The 16,572-nt window shown below is 42.6% G+C and overlaps 1 protein-coding gene and 1 long non-coding RNA gene across 11 annotated transcripts in view; one reads left to right on the forward strand and one right to left on the reverse strand.

The window, feature by feature from the left end:
* The window catches only part of NOD1 (nucleotide binding oligomerization domain containing 1), an 81,150-nt gene extending 65,092 nt beyond the window's left edge, over positions 1 to 16,058 (forward strand). For 4 of the 9 annotated variants that reach the window (XM_067042398.1, XM_067042405.1, XM_067042399.1 and 1 more), the window contains 4 exons: positions 267 to 350; positions 4,697 to 4,780; positions 5,241 to 5,325; positions 14,927 to 16,058. In XM_067042398.1, the coding sequence (XP_066898499.1) occupies positions 267 to 350; positions 4,697 to 4,780; positions 5,241 to 5,325; positions 14,927 to 14,971 (298 nt within the window). In that variant the 3' untranslated portion in view covers positions 14,972 to 16,058. The remainder of the gene's footprint in view (positions 1 to 266; positions 351 to 4,696; positions 4,781 to 5,240; positions 5,326 to 14,926) is intronic. The other 5 variants (XM_067042401.1, XM_067042406.1, XM_067042402.1 and 2 more) reach the window with 3 other exon arrangements.
* LOC136794845 (uncharacterized) lies at positions 1,134 to 15,182 on the reverse strand. Of its 2 annotated transcripts, XR_010842185.1 has the most exons (4): positions 14,905 to 15,182; positions 3,355 to 3,480; positions 2,496 to 2,750; positions 1,134 to 2,035 (listed from the first exon to the last, which is right to left on the reverse strand). It is a non-coding gene; the product is annotated as an uncharacterized lncRNA (long non-coding RNA). The 2 variants fall into 2 exon arrangements; XR_010842186.1 differs by having other exon boundaries at positions 1,832 to 2,035; positions 2,496 to 3,480; positions 14,905 to 15,012.
* Positions 16,059 to 16,572: the final 514 nt, after the last annotated feature.

The following is a 16,572-nucleotide window of genomic DNA, read 5'->3' on the forward strand; positions in this document are numbered from 1 at the left end:
GGATGGGGAGGGAGTATGGGCTCCCCCCGCAGCAGCAGGGCTAAGAAGTAGGAGCTTGGACGAAGGGTTTGCACTAGAAATGAACCTCCATTTATTGTCTGCGGGGCTCAGAGGCTGGCTTGGAGCCTGGCTGTTTGCTGGGTTCTCAGCAAGTGATTAGCAGCATAAGCTGGAGACGCGGGGGCTGGGATCCTGCTTCTGCGAACTCAGTGGAGAGTGGGTGCCAGGTAGGGCTGCCCTGTGTCGACACTTCCTTTCTTTTCCAGGCTCACCAAAAATGAACTTGATGATGAAGTGGCAGAGAGCTTGGCAGAGATGTTGAAAGTCAACCAGACGTTGAAACATTTATGGTAATTCAGATTTCAACACTGTGCTTTTTAAAAAAATATATTTTTTGAGATTCACATATCATAAAGTCACGCTTTTGAAGTGTACAGTTCAGTGGGTTTTAGCATATTTATAAGGTTGTGCAACCATCACCACTATCGAATTCTAGAATATTTTACAAAACTACCTACCTCCCCTACCTGCCAGAAACCTGTATACGTTAAGTAATCACTCCCCATCCTTCTCCTCCCTTAGTCCCTGGCACCTGCTAATCTACTTCCAGTCTCTATGGATTTGCCTGTTCTGGGCATTTCATAGAAATACAGTCATACAATATATGACCTTTTGTTTCTGTGTTATTTCACTAGTGTAAGTTTTCAAGGTTCATCTACATTGTAGCATATATCAGTACTCCATTGCTTTTTATGGCTGAATAGATATTCCATTGTATGCACAGTCCATGTTTTGTTTGTCCATTCTTCAGTTGGTGGACGTTTGGGTTGTTTCTACTTTATGTCTATTATGAATAATGCTACTGTGAACATTCACGCACGTGTTTGTATGTGAACATATGTTTTCATTTCTCTTGGCTATATACTTAGGAATAGAATTGCTGGGTCATATGGTCACTCTTTAAATGCCAAACTGTCTTTCAAAGTGGTTGTGCTATTTACATTTCCACCAGTCATGTATGAAGGTCCCCATTTCTCCACGTCCTCACCAGCACTTGCTATTGTCTATCTTTTTGGGTAATGCCATCCTAGTGGGTGTGAAGTGGTATCTCATCATGGTTTTTTTTTTTTTTAACATCTTTATTGGAGTATAATTGCTTTACAATGGTGTGTTAGTTTCTGCTTTACAGCAAAGTGAATGAGTTATACATATACATATATCCCCGTATCTCCTCCCTCTTGTGTCTCCCTCATCATGGTTTTGATCTGCATTTTCCTGACTGCTAACAGTGTTGGATGTCTTTTCATGTGCATATTGGCCATTTGTGTATCTTCTTTAGAAAACTGTCTCCACATCCTTTGTCCATTTGTAAATTGGGTTATATGCCTTTTTATTGCTGAGTTGTTAGAGTTCTTTATATATTCTGGGTGCTAGACATTTACTAGATACACGATTTGCAAATATTTCATCTCTTTCTGTGAGGTTTTTCACTTTCTTGAGAGTGACCTTTGAAGCACCAAAGTATTTAATTTTGATAAAGTCCTATTTATCTATTTTTTGTTTAGTTGCTTATGCTTTAGGCATCTTAGGAAGAAATCATTGGCTAATCCAAGGTCACAAAGATTTCCTTTAAGTGTTATAGTTTTGCTCTTACATTTAGGTCTTTGATCCCCTTGGAGTTCATTTCTGTGTATGGTATGAGGTGTTAGGGGTCCAGCTTCATTTTACTGCATGTAGATATCCAGTTGTCCCACCACCGGGTGTTGAAGTCTTTCCATTTTGAATGGTCCCGACACTTTTGTCAAAAATCAGTTGACCATACACGTGTGAGTTTATTTCTGGACCTTCTATTCTAGTTCATCGAGCCATATGTTTATCATCATGCCAAGACCACACTGTCCTGATTATTGTGACTTTGTAATAAGTTTTGAAACCAGGAAATGTGAGTCTTCCAACTTTGTTCTTTCTCAATATTGTTTTGACTATTCTGGGTCCCTGGCATTTCCATGGGAATTTTAGATCACCATGTCACTTTCTGTAAAAACAAAAAAAACCAGAGTGTGCTATTTTTACATCTGTTTTTTTTTGTTTTATTCCTTTTCTTTCTGACCTGTAGACTTTCTTTTATGCCCTTCCCTAGGTGTCAGGCCAGCCCCTCCACGAGAACAGAGCTAGAACAGGGCTAGAGAGTGAGTCTTAGCTCTTTGTGCCAGCACAGACTACACTGGCTGCAGTGAAGGTAGCCAGTGGGCATATGTGCCTGAGCACTGCCAGGCTTTTTACTTCTCCTCCTACCCAGCCTCTTGCCAGGTCTAGGCTTCAGGCAGCTCACCCTCCCCCCAGCAAGGTGTAGGTGGTGCCAGTGGTTGCACCCGTGGAAGGGGTGATTAGGAAACAGCAGAATTTAACTGAATGCAGAACTCAGTACCCACTTCGAGGTTCTATTTTTGCTCCTTTTGCAAAAATGTCCAAGTCACACTGTGGTTGGTGCTTACCAGAAGGTCTCACCTCTGCCACTCAGCCCAGGGGGCCCCAGTCTTTGAGAGGTGTGGCAGGGATCCCTGGGTCCTGGCTGCAGCACAGTCACCGAGTCCTGTGTGCTTGGGCAGGAATTGTGACAAGAGCTGCTTCCCCTGGGCGCCATGGTAGAAATGATGAGAACTAGTTCATACACATCCTCCTATTGAAACCTCACACACCCAGGGTAGTGGGGTTCTCTTATAGTTATTCCCATTTTATAGATCAGGCAGCTGAGGAATAGAAAGCTTAAGTTTATTTCTTCAAGGATCTGCAGCTGAGAAGTGGGGAGTGGGTGTATGTATATGAGGAGAGATTTTAACCACCATGCTATACTGCCTCCTTAAGGGACTGGCTTAATTTCTATAATCTCATTAGTCACAGTAAGATACGTCATTATCTTCCTGGTGCACAGCTACCTTCTTGGATCAGTGCTCAGAATGTCTGAAGGTCAAGTTCAGTAGTAGCCTTATGCTACAAATAGCTGGGGGGGGGTGAGGAGTGACCCTGTGATGAAGCACAGACATATCACTGACTTGTGCTGCTCTTTCCTGGGTGGGTTAGAAGCATGGCTTCCCAGGGGAACAATTTGGGAATTGCCCGGGCTTCCCGGCTATATCTGAAATCTTTGCTTCATTGGAATCAATGCCACCCAACATAATGGGGTACACTCTTAGAGGCCCCATTACTGATGCTTTTCCACTGGGACCCACGAGTAGCAGCAGAACTGTTCTTCCTCCCTCCCTCTCAGATGTTGGAGAGGACACGGTACCATCTTGGAAGCCTTTGTTTCCCCCAAAGAAGAGAAGGTCCAGCTCTTTAAAAAAAATACTTAACTTTAAAAACGGCCTTGTCTTTCTCCAGCCATCTGGAAGGAGACATCATACTGCCTGTTCCCCAGATGTGTTCCTTAGAATTTGTTGTTCAGACTGGTAGTCTCCAAACATTTTTGATTGGGCACCCCTGCAGTGAAAAATGTCAAGCACACATGCATACATATAGGTTCATGTATTAAATTACCTACATATGAATATACAGATATATTATGCTCACTATAAAAATACACAGAAAAGTTAAACATTTAAAAAATTTTTACTTAAGTATAGTTGATTTACAGTGTTGTATTTAATTTCTGCTGTACAGGAAAGTAACTCAGTTATACATATATATATTCTTTTCCATTATGGTTTATCACAGGATTTTGAATACAGTCCCCTGTGCTATACAGTAGGACCTTGTTGTTTACCTATATATAATAATTTGCATCTGCTAATCCCAGACTCCCAAACCTTCCCTCCCCCTTGGCAACCACTAGTCGGTTCTATTTGTGAGTCTGTTTTTCGTAGATGTGTTCCTTTGTGTCGTATTTCAGATTTCACATATAAGTGATATCATATGGTATTTGTCTATCTCTTAATGACTTAATTTGCTTAGTATGATAATGTCTAGGTCCATCCATGTTGCTGCAAATGGCATGATTTCATTCTTTTTTATGGCTAATAATCCATTGTATATATATATATACCATATCTTCTTTATCCATTCATCTGTTGATGGACATTTAGGTTGCTTCCATGTCTTGGCTATTGTAAATAGTGCTGCTGTGAATACTGGGGTGCACATATCCTTTTGAATTATGGTTTTCTCTGGATATATGCCCAGGAGTGGGATTGCTGGATCATATGGTAGCTCTGTTTTTAGTTTTTTAAGGAATCTCCATACTGTTCTCCATAGTGGCTGTACTAATTTACATTCCCACCGACAGTGTAGGAGGGTTCCCTTTTCTCCACACCCTCTCCAGCGTTTATTGTTTGTAGACATTTTGATGATGGTCATTCTGACTGGTGTGAGGTGATACCTCATTGTTGTTTTAATTTGCATTTCTCTAATTATTAGCGATGATGAGCATCTTTTCATGTGCCTATTGGCCATCTGTATGTCTTTATTTGGAGAAATGTCTATTTAGGTCTTCTGCCCGTCAGAAAAGTTAAACACTTTTAAAGCATGTTCTTTATTCTCATGGATCTGATCGACACAATCTCAGCAAGATTGAAAGTTAAGGGGACTCAGTTCTTCCCCTGACCCTGTCTCTTATCCCATCATATCCTTCCCAATCCCTAATGAAGTGGGCATATTTAATCCAGTATTACTTGACACAAAAGATATATTCTTCTTTCAGGCTTATCCAGAACCAGATTACAGCCAAGGGGATCGCCCAGTTGGCAGATGCATTACAGAAGAACACTGGCATAATGGAGATTTGGTAAGACCGAGCTACCACTTGTAATGATAACAACAACGATTACTTCCTCAGCACCATTTACTATGTGCCATGCACAATGCAGGGCAATGTCCATTTATTTCCTGTCTTTCCAACAATCTGTAATGTAGGTATTATTGTCTCCATTTCACAGATGTAGAAACTGAGGCTCAGACCAAGGTCACACCTAAGAGGAGAAGCTGGAATTCAGCCCAGACTACGACTCCATAGTCAGGGCTCTCCTCCTCAGCCCCCCTTGTCCTGCCTACTGTCCTGGGTTGCACGGGGGCAGACAGACTGGGAAAGGAATTCCCACTGAAAGTTAATCACTCTGGGACTCATGAGCCTGAGCGATGGCCATGCTGGCCCAGAGTTTGAAGCATGTTCTTTTCCTTCTCTGGGCTTCCAGGCTGTATTTGAGCTGACTGTACTCTTTTTTCACTTCCTGTTTCTGTTATGCTAGCAGAAGGAAGGCATGGGGTCTGCTTTGCTGCAATGTTGAGCCCCATTTCATTTCTTGTGCCTCCTACAGGACACACAGCCCCGAGGTAGGACTGGGCCTGTAGCATATTCGGGGGTGGGGGAGTGTGTGTGTCCCATTAGTGACAATGGTTACACCACTGGGTTAAGTGCTAGGGAAACAGCAGTTAACTGGACAGAAAGGTCCCTGACTGCCTCAGAGTACTGATGTAACCGAGCTGAGAACAGAGGGCCCTGTGTCCCTGAATCCAGACCCCCAGGTGCTCTGGAATTTGCTGTCTACCCCAGGCCTGGCCTGAGACAGCCCAGCAGAGTGTGAGGCTCAGACCTGCATGGGAACCATGACACAAAGCCGGGGCCCCGTGAGGACAAAGACCGCAGGAGTTCATGCTACCACTGTGGGCCCTGAGAGCCACAGAGCAGCCTCACTGTGAGCCAAACCCTCAGCTCAGGGGGTAGTTGCTCATTAACTACAGTCCTTTCTTCATGACTGGGGAGAAGAATTTCACAGCCAAAAACAATAGATCAAGGTACAGCTACCTCCCTGACCTTGGCTCCCAGAACAGCATTTTTTAAATTTCGCTTTAGAATTTGTTAGTGGATCATAAAATTGGTTTGGTGAGTTGCAACCAGCATTATTTTAAAAATGAAACAGAGACAGAATACCAGAATGCTCTGTGCCTAGTAAGAAATATTCTTTCATAACCTCATTTCAGAGGTGGGTGTGTACGTACACACAGATGCTGGTTCACAATGTAAAATGTTCTTGTTTGAGGTCACAGTCAGAAAAACATTTGAAAACACTGTCCTAGAGAAGAGAGCCCAGGTCCAAGCAGACCGATGGAGAGGCTGTGGCATGTGCGCCTTTGAGGCCAAAGCCCGCTCCTCAGCCCTCAAAGGCACTGGAGAGCCAGTGGGATTTTAGTTAATCTCCAACCACCCTCAGCCTGTGATCCTTTACTAGAACCACCCCATTTCCTGCTGACTCTGTTGTTTGAGGACAGCAGGCAGAGGAGGGGAGGCCAGGCTGCAGGACAGTCTGTGGACTACAGCTGGCTTCCACCCTTCTCAGGGGCTGGTTAGGACGGTTGTAAGGATAGGCAGCTGCTTTAAGTCCGTCAAGCTTGAAATGGGCCTTTGTCACCTACCAACAGACAACTGCTGTTCCCACACAAGGAACTATTTGTGTAGGACCAGGTGTTGATCTTCAAGGCATGCTCTGCAGAGCCTGAAAGAGGCATTGGTGTCAGGGAGGACTCGGAAAGAGGACAAGGAGGAGGGCTCGGGTGCTGGCCCAGGAGTATCTTCACTTCAGTCCCTGGCTCATCCCAGGTGTCTGACTCCCTGGGACTGGGCTCTGAGGGTACTGGCTGTGTTGGCCCTGTCCAGGGGTTGAGCCAGCAGGGGAGTGGAGATGAGGGAGCAGCTCTGCCTGGGGCCACACTGGCACAGATGACCTTGGTCCGTCTCTTTGGACTCATTATCTGTACTGACATTTCTGCCTTGTCCCTGTCTGAAAAGGACTTGAGGTCTGAAGTCCCTCAGTCTTCAAAGACAGAAGTTAGCAGTGTTCAATGACCTGGTATTGTAAATTATAGCATTTACCACACTCTGTTATAATAGCTTCCTGTGAGGCTGTCTCCTCTAGACTGTAGCTCCTTGAGGGTAGGGCCTGTGTCATGGTCACTGCTGAGTCCCCAGGGAAAGCACCACATCTTCATTTGTTGAGCAACGAAGTGCTTGTGTGCCAGGCACTATGCTGGTACCAAGAATCCAGTGGTGAACAAAATGGACCTGCCCTCATGGGTGTACCCTCTAGCGAGGAAGACACAGTTAAGAAAACAAATCATTCAAGTAATTATTTAATTACAATCATGATGAGTGCTAGAAAGGGGAAAGCTAAGAAGGGAACCTAATACAGATGAGGTTTCAGGGAAGGTCTCCCTAAGGAAGTGGCATTTAAACTGAGCCATGAAGGATGATTAGGAGTTCATCAGCTGAAAGTGTTCCAGGTGGGGAAATAGCACATGCAAAGGCTCTGAGACGGGAAAAAAACATGGTGCCCTTGAAGAACAGCAAGAAACAGATGGGCCTATGGTTCAGACAGTGTGAAAGAGGGAGCAACAGGAGGCAGAGGAGACAGGCGGAGGCTAGACCATAAAATATCTGTGGGTCATGTTACATATTCTGGTCTTTATCCTAAAAGCAATGGAAAGTCATTGAACAGTTTGAAGCAAAGAGGGATGTGATCAGATGTGCATTGTAAAAAAAACCACTCTTGCTCCTCTAGGAAAGAGGATTGGAGGAGGCCAGAGGCCATGTAAAGGGACAGTCAGTAGGACACTGCAGTGAGCCAGAGAAGAGCTAATGGGTGCTCAGATCAGGACGGTGGTGCTGAACATATGGAGAGGTTCCAGGGAGCCCATTCTAGGGGTATTTAGGGAATAAAAGAGAACTCTGTGATAGACAGAATATGAAGATGAGGACGAAGGTTGACCCCCAGGTTACTAACTTGCACAACTGGATGTAGAGTTGTACCATTCATGGAGCTAGGGAACCCTGGGGAGATGTGCCCACTTTGAGGTACAAGGGAGGCGTCCAGATGAAGGTGTCAAGTAGGTAAGCAGCTCCACAGTGGAGGGGTCTGGCCCAGCTCAATGACATATGAATGAGGCCAGGGATAGATGAGGTTCTTCTGGGGAAAAGGGCCAGGCCCCAAGCCTGGAGGAAATCCATTATTTGGAGGTCACAGGGAGGAGGATATAAAAAAGGAGACAGAGATGGAGTGGCCAGATGTAGGAAAGAAACCAGAGAGCATAATATCAAACAAAGGGAAGGTGGTGTTTCAAGGAGGAAGGAGAGGGCAGGACAGCCAAATGCCTGTGAGGGTCAGGAAAGACAAGGTCTAAAAACTGTCATTTAAATTCAGGTTTATAGAGGCTATTGGTTACCTTAGTGAGACCCAGTCCATAGAGTGATGGCAGCTGGAAAGGATTAATAGGAAAATATCAAACAAGTCATCAAGATGGCAGGGTAAGAGGACGTGGAGCTTACCTCCCCAACAAACACATCAAAAATACATCTACATGTGGAACATGTAGTCTTGTGGAAAACGAACTGGAAACTGGCAGGAGAACTCCTATACAACCAAGGCTGCAAGAAAGATTCCCATGTAGTCACATAGAATGGGGAAAAAAAAGCATCAGGTCAGGACAGAGCCCATGGGAGGGGACTAAGAGGAAAACAGAACAGACAGGTGGATACTTGCCCTGGGGAGTGAGCGGGCTGAACCACAGACTGGGTGTCCCAGTCCTGGGAGTCCTACACAGAGGAGACAAGCCCCACTGGCTGCTTGAAGAACTGCTAGGACAGACAGAAAGGCTGGAGGAGCCTAGACTTCAGTTGTGAGGAGTGCATAGGTGCTTGCTTACCACAAGACAGGGCAAAGTGAGGTCTGCCCTAGAATGGTGGTGACACCACACTCTTTAGTCCCACTCATTCCACACCACAGCTTGGCACTAGACCTAGGGCAGCCAGGTCCTGGGAGAAGACTTGATCTAGAGATGCAGAGGTGGCCCAGGAACCTAGGGGGTTGGTCCAGGTAGGGCGGCAGCAGCCAGTGTTAACACTTACTAAAACAGTACTACAGAAGCAGCCCAGATGTCTGATGGCAGCATAGCTGCTTCAACTCCCACAGCCCTAATGCTATGACCCCCAGTGCTAGCTGAGCAAATGCTCCAGCCCCACCCACTCCACAACACAACCTTGCACTAGATCTGGGATGACCACAATGGGGGAATGACATGACCTTGGGCTGCATCTGAGCAGAGCTGCAGCTGCCTACACAGGTGGTGCCATTGGACCTCTGTAAGTGCACAAACCGCAGTTCAGGGAGAAGGAAAAACATACAACTAAAGGGAACAGAGCCAGCTTGAGCCTGACCCTCAGGGCATCCACTCCAGCAACTTAGGAGCAGCCCGCTGCCCTGTGTGACGGCCACTGAGCACACCCTTTGCAGGCTCTAGCTCTTTCAATTCTAGCCACAGCCCCATCAAGGTGATAGTGGCCAGCACATCTTGAAGAAGACATGACTGGCATCGACATCAAAACCTGTCCTCACACCAAACACTGGGCACACAAGTCTACACAGGGACACTCCCACAAAAAAACACCCCTTCAAGACCACAATAGGTAACTGTTTCACCTAAATGCATTGAGACAGAGAAAGTAAATAAAATGAAAAAGCAGAGGAACCATTCCCAATTGAAAGAGCAAGAGAACCCCCCTGAAAAAGTAATGAAACAGAGGTGACAATGAGTTCAAAAAGTTGGTAATAAAAATGCTAACTGAATGAAGAAAGAGTTGATCTAAGCACAGATCATTTTAACAAAAACTATAAAAAATAATTCCACTTGAGATACAAAGCACCATAAAAGCAATGAATAACAGACTAAATGACATAGAAGGACACATAAATGATCTGGAAGATTAAAAGAAAATTATCAACTCAGTACAGCACACAGAAAGAAAATGAAAAAAAATGAAAGCAACATATGAGATCTAAGGGATAATATAAAATGTGCCAACATCTGCATTATAGGGGTCCCAGAAGGAGAGGAGAGAAGGGAATCAAAAATGTATTTGAAGAAATTATGGCTGAAAACTTCCCAAACCTAAAGAAGGAAACAAATATCCAGGTACAGGAAGCACAGAGGGTCCCAAACAAGATGAACCCAAACAGACCCACACCAAGACATATCATAATTAAAAGGGCAAAAGTTAGAATTCTAAAGGTAGCAAGTGTAAAACAGGGTCATATACAAGGAAACCCCCCCCCCCATAAGGCTATCATCTGATTTCTCTGCAGAAATCTTGCAGGCTAGAAGGAGTGGCATGATATATTCAAAGTTCTGAAAGGGAAAAACCTGCAACCTAGGATACTCAACCCAGCAAGATTATCAAGGAGAGAAGATTATATAAGGAGAGAAGAATTTCTCAGACAAGCAAAAAACTGAAAGAATTCAGTAATACTAAGCCTACCTTGAAAGAAATGTTGAAGAGTCTTCTCTAAATGGAAAAGAAGAATCTATAGGAAAGGGAAAATAACAATAGGAAAGACAAATCTATATTGAGGATTGAAGATCACTTAAACCAGTATGTGGTTTAAAAAAAGATGGAATTCAATAATGATGTTTTGTCATGTCAAACTGTGAACATAAATTTGTACTGTACAGTCCTCTTGTGTACAATAAACAGTAAAGGGATAAGCAGGGAGATATAAAATATGACATCAGGAGTAAAACATGTAGATCTTTTAGAATGTGTTTGAACTTAAATGATTATCAGTTTAAAGCAAATAGATATAATTATGGCTCAACATATATGAACTCCATGGTAATCACAAATCAAAAGCCTACAATAGATACACAAAAACCAAAAAGAAAGGAACTCAAGTATACTATAAAGAAATGCATCAAACCACAATAGGAGAGACAAGAAGAAGAAATGGACAAACTGGAAAACAAGGAATAAAATGACAATAAGTACATACTGATCAATAATAATCTTAAATGTCAGTGGACTAAATGCTTCCATCAAAAGATAAGGGGTGGCTTACTGGATAAAAGCAAGACCCTTCAATATGCTGCCTACAAGAGACTCATTTCAGGGCAAAACTTGTGTTCAGAGTGAAAGTGAGGAGATGGGGAGCAATACTCATGTTAGACAAAATAGGCTAAAACAAAGACAAAGAAGGGCATTATAGAATGATAAAGGAATCAGTACAAGAAGAGGATATTACACTCATTAACATATACACCCAATACAGGAGCACCTAAATATATAAAGCAAATACCAACAGACATAAAGGGAGAAATTGACAATAATACAATAATGGTGGGGTACTTTAACACCCTATGGGCAGATCATGCAGATAGAAAAGCAATAAGGCAGTAGAGGTCCTAAATGACACAGCAGACCAGTTGGACTTAACTGATATCTACAGGACACTACAGCCAAAAAATCAGAATACACATTCTCTTCAAGTACCTATGGAACATTCTCTAGGATAGATCACATACTAGGTCACAAGCCTCAGCAAACCTGAGGATAGTAATTATATCAAGCATTTTTCCTAACCACAACAGTATGAAACTAGAAATCAACTACAGAAAGAAAAATGGGAGAACAACAAACATGTGGAGACTAAACAATATGCTACTAAAAAACCAATGGGTCAATGATGAAGTCAAAGAGGAAATCAGAAAATACCTCAAGACCAATTGAAAACACAATTTTCCAAAATCTCCGGGATGCAGCAAAAGCACTTCTAAGAGGAAAGTTCATAGTGATACAGACCTTCCTCAGAGAATAAGAAAAATCTCAAACAACCTAACATACCACCTAAGGGAATTAGAAAAAGAACAAACAAAGCCCAAAGTCAGCAGAAGGAAGGAAATAATAAAGATTGGAGAGGAAATAAAAGATTTTTTTAAAAAAAGTAGAAAAGATCAATGAAACCAAGAGCTGGTCTTTTGAAAAGAGAAACAAAATTGATAAACCTTCAGCCAGGCTCACCAAGAGGAAAAGAGAGAGGACCCAAATAAAATAAGAAATGAAAGGAGAAATAACAACTGATACCACAGAGATACAGAAAATCCTAAGAGAATACTATGAACATTTATATGCTAACAAATTAGACAATGTAGAAGAAATGGACAAATTTCTAGAAACATATAGCCTACCAAGACTGAGTCAAGGAGAAACAGGCAATTTTAACAGACTGATCATTAGAAGTGAAGTGAAATTGAATCTAATAAAAACAAACCAAACCAAACAAAACTCTCAGCAAACAAAAGTCCAGGACCAGACAAGCTTCACAGAGGAATTCTAGTAAACATATAAAGAACTTATACCTATTTCTTAAACTATTTCCAAAAATTGAAGAGGAGGGAACACTCCCAAATTCATTCTAGGAGGTCACTATTACCCTGATATCAAAACCAGATGACACTACAAAAAAGAAAACTACAGTCCAATATTTTTGATATAAATGCAACAATCCTCAACAAAATATTAGCAAACTAAATCCAACAATACATAAAAAGGATCATACACCATGATAAACTGAATTTATTCCAGGACACAAGGATGGGTCAACATACGCAAATCAGTGATACACCACATTAACGAAAGGAAAGACAAAAAAAAAACAAACACATGATCATCTCAATAGACACAGGAAAAGCACTTGACAAGATTCAACATCCATTCATGATAAAAACTCTCATCAAAGTGGGTGAACATATTTAAACATCATAAAGGTCATTAATGACAAACCCACAGCCAGTATAATACTCAATGGTGAAAAGCTGAAAGCCTTTCTGCTAAATTCATGAACAAGACAAAGATGTCCACTCTCACCACTTTGATTTAAAATAGCATTGGAAGTCCTAGACACATCAGTCAGACAAGAAAAAGAAATAAAAGGTATCCAAATTGAAAGGGAAAAGGTAAAATTGTCACTATTTGCAGATGACATGATATTATATAGAAAACCCTAAAGTCTCCCCACAAATAATAATATGAATTCAGCAAGGTGGAAGTATACAAGATTAATATATAGAAATTGGTTGTGTTTCTGTAACACTAATGATGAAATATTAGAGAAAGTTTTAGAAATCTCATTTAAAATCATGTCAGAAAAATAGAATACCTAGCAATAAACTTAACCAAGGAGGTGAAAGACCTATACTCTATAGAACACTGATTATGGAAATTGAAGGTGATTCAAACAAATGGAAAGATATCCCATGCTCTTGGATTGGAAGAATAAATATTATTAAAATGGCCATACTGCCCAAAGCAATCTACAGATTTAATGCAATCCCTGTAAAAATACCCATGATATTTTTCACAAAACTAGAACAAATAATCCTAAAATTTATATGGAACCACAATAGACCCTGAATTGCCAAAGCAATCCTGAGGAAAAAGAACAAATTTGGAGGTATAACCCTCCTGGACTTCAGACTATACTACAAAGCCACAGTAATCAAAACAGCATGGAATCAGCACAAAAACAGACACATAGATCACTGGAACAGAATACAGAACCCAGAAATAAACCCATGCACCTATAGTAAATTAATCTACAACAAAAGAGGTAAGAATATACAGTACAATGGAGAAAAGACAATGTCTTCAGCAAGTGATGCTGATAAAACTGGTCAGCTACATGTAAAACAATGAGATGAGAACATTCCCTCACATCATATACAAAAATAAACTCAAAATGGTTTAGAGACCTAAATGTAAGATTGGAAACCATAAAGTTCCTAGAAGAGAACATAGGGGGAACACTCTTTAACATCAATCATAGCAAAATTTTTTCTTGGGTCAGTCTCCTAAGGCAAAAGGAATAAAAGCAAAAATAAACAAATGGGACTTAATTAAACTTAAAAGCTTTTGCACCATAAAGGAAACCATCGAAAAATGAAAAGACAACCTACATAATGGGAGAAAATATTTGCAAATGATTCAATCAACAAGGGGTTAATGTCCAGAATATACAAACAGCTCATACAATTTAACATAAAAAAAAGCCCAATTAAAAAATGGGTAGACAATCTGAATAGACATTTTACCAGAAAAGACTTACAGATGGCCAACAGGCACATGAAAAGGTGCTCAACATCGCTAATTATTAGAAAATGCAAATCAAAACCACAATGAGGTATCACTTCACACCTGTTAGAATAGCTATCATCAAAAAGTTACAAATAATGCTGGAGAGGATATAGGAAAAAGGGAACCCTTGTACACTGTTGGTGGGAATGTAAATTGGTGCAGCCACTATGGAAAACAGAATGGAGGTTCCTGAAAAAAACTAACAATAGAACTACCATATGATCTAGCAATTCCACTCTTGGGTGTATATCCACAAAAAACTACCACACCAATTTGAAAAGATATATGCACCTCAGTGTTCAAAGCAGCACTATTTACAATAGCCAAGACACGGAAGCAACCCAGGTGCCCATCAACAGATGATTGGATTAATATGTGATACACACACACACACACACACACACACAATGGAATATTACTGAGCCATAAAAAAGAATGAAATACTACAATTTACAGCAACGTGGATGGATCTAGAGAAAATTATGCTAAGTGAAATAAGTCAAAGGAAGAAAGACAAATACTATATATCAGTTATATGTGGAATCTAAAAATAATACAAATGCTTGTATATGCAAAACAGAAATAGACTCACAGATATAGAAAAGTAAACTTGTACTTACCAACAGGGAGAGGGACAAATCAGGGGTATGGGATTAACAGATACAAATTACTATATATAAAATAGACAAGAAGAATATCCTGTATAGCACAGGGAATTTATACCTATTATCTTGTAATAACCTATAACAGAATATTATCTGCAGAAATACTGAATCACCATGCTATACACCTGAAATTAACACAATACTATAAATCAACTATACTTCAATTTTAAAAAAGGAAAAAGTAAAAACAAGTGTTGGACAGATTCCGTTCCTTAATTTCAGGGTTGTGTGAAGCGCAAGAGTGTGTTAGGAACACATAATGGGAAGGAGCATACAGTAGATTCTCACACTTACTTGTGTTCTTTTTCTCCAACAGCTTAAATGGAAACTTGATAAAACCAGAGGAGGCCAAAGTCTTTGAAGGCGAGAACCGGATTGTCTGTTTCTGAGGGGATATTTTCCTGTGGGTGGGTCTTGGCCCTGGGGGTGACTCTCTGCAGTTGCCTGTCTTGGATTTCTGAAACATCCAGTGTCTGCCGAGGTGGAACTTCCAGGATTCCTGCCTTCGTGGTGCAAAACGAGCTCCGTGCGGGCACTCTGATTGGCAGAGTCCCTGAGTAGCTGTTACAATTCTGCAGGAAAAGTATGAGCCATTTTAGTGACTGTAAACATACTCTGAAGAGATGTTAATGCATGATTATTTTAATCTGAAATTAGAGGAATGAGACTTTGAGTTCATAGAAACGCCTGCCCAAAGACCAGCGAGAGTGAGTCGGTCACTGCCGCATTCAATGAAGAGTTGGGGACATGGTGCAAAGTTGGTGCCATGTTTCTTGGGGAAAAGGTGCTCAACGAACAAAAGTGTTTTACCTGCAATGTTCTCTTCCTCCTCAGTACTTCCCCATGTGTTGATATTATTCCCACTTCACAGCTGTGGATACTGAGGAGGGGGTACAGTGTGGGGATCCGACTCATCCAAGGTTCTGTAGGGACTTGGTGCCAAAGGAAGGACCCCGCCATGGGCTTACGTCTTAGTCCTGGAGTCTCACCGTCTGCTGACAAAGATCGCGGGATGTCCTCCTCTTAGCCAGTCTGAGGGACAGGACGATGCCTTCGTAACGCTGAGGCTCCACTCAAGGCTTTCATGGGTGGGGGCTGACCTTCGGAAGACTGATGCTGTGGGCAGAGGTTCTCTGTCCCAGGAAGAAGAATCAGCGCCGTCCTCCAGAAGGAATAAGGCCTGGCTTGCCCATGTGGCCCTGGCATCCAACCAGGAGCTTCTCTCTCTCTCTTGCCCTTTTGAGGAAGGGAAGTCTCTTCCTGCCCCCGAGCAGTTGTGCGAGTGACTTGAGTTGGAGGCAAGGCAAGCCGCTGAGAACCCAGCGAGCACGTCAGACCCCTGCCACCGTGATGGGCACCTGGTGGATGCTAAATGGGGGAAAGGGGGAGGTATCACCAGAGAGCTTGTTCTTTTGCCAATTCATTTGTTAGTAAAATACTGAAAACACTCTTTTCTAACTGCGTGAGTCTGGGATTTTAAAAAGGGACTCGGCCTGGCAAGCACGCTGTGACCCCTTCAGAGGCACTTACTGCATGGGGTGGGGCCCTAGGGTGATGTGCTATGAGGACAGCCTGATGAGGGAAGGCAAGAGGCATCCTCAGTGTGATCCTTCGCAGGCCTCTCGACCCACCAAGGGACGGAAAAAAGCAGAGGAAGCATCTGAGGCCTCTCCATTTGACCACCCAATCCACACAGGTGGCTTCTCAGAGGGAATAACCTGAGTCCCCAATGGCTGGGGCCGGGGTACGCTGGCACAGCTGAACCTCACACCCCTCAGCACCGTGCCATGATGGGCCCTGGCAGGCCGGGTTTGACGTCCACTATCTTCCTCAGCTGTTCACTGCCAAGGGGAGGACAGAGGTGGGCCTGGACCCATTGTGGCAAGAAGCACCGAGCTGACAGGGGCCAAGCAGGAGAGGGGCAGGGGTGAGGGGGCCCGCCAACAGTACCTTGGAGTTCTC

Source organism: Kogia breviceps, chromosome 9, assembly GCF_026419965.1.
Source record: "Kogia breviceps isolate mKogBre1 chromosome 9, mKogBre1 haplotype 1, whole genome shotgun sequence".
In the NCBI taxonomy this organism is placed as follows: Eukaryota; Metazoa; Chordata; class Mammalia; order Artiodactyla; family Physeteridae; genus Kogia; species Kogia breviceps.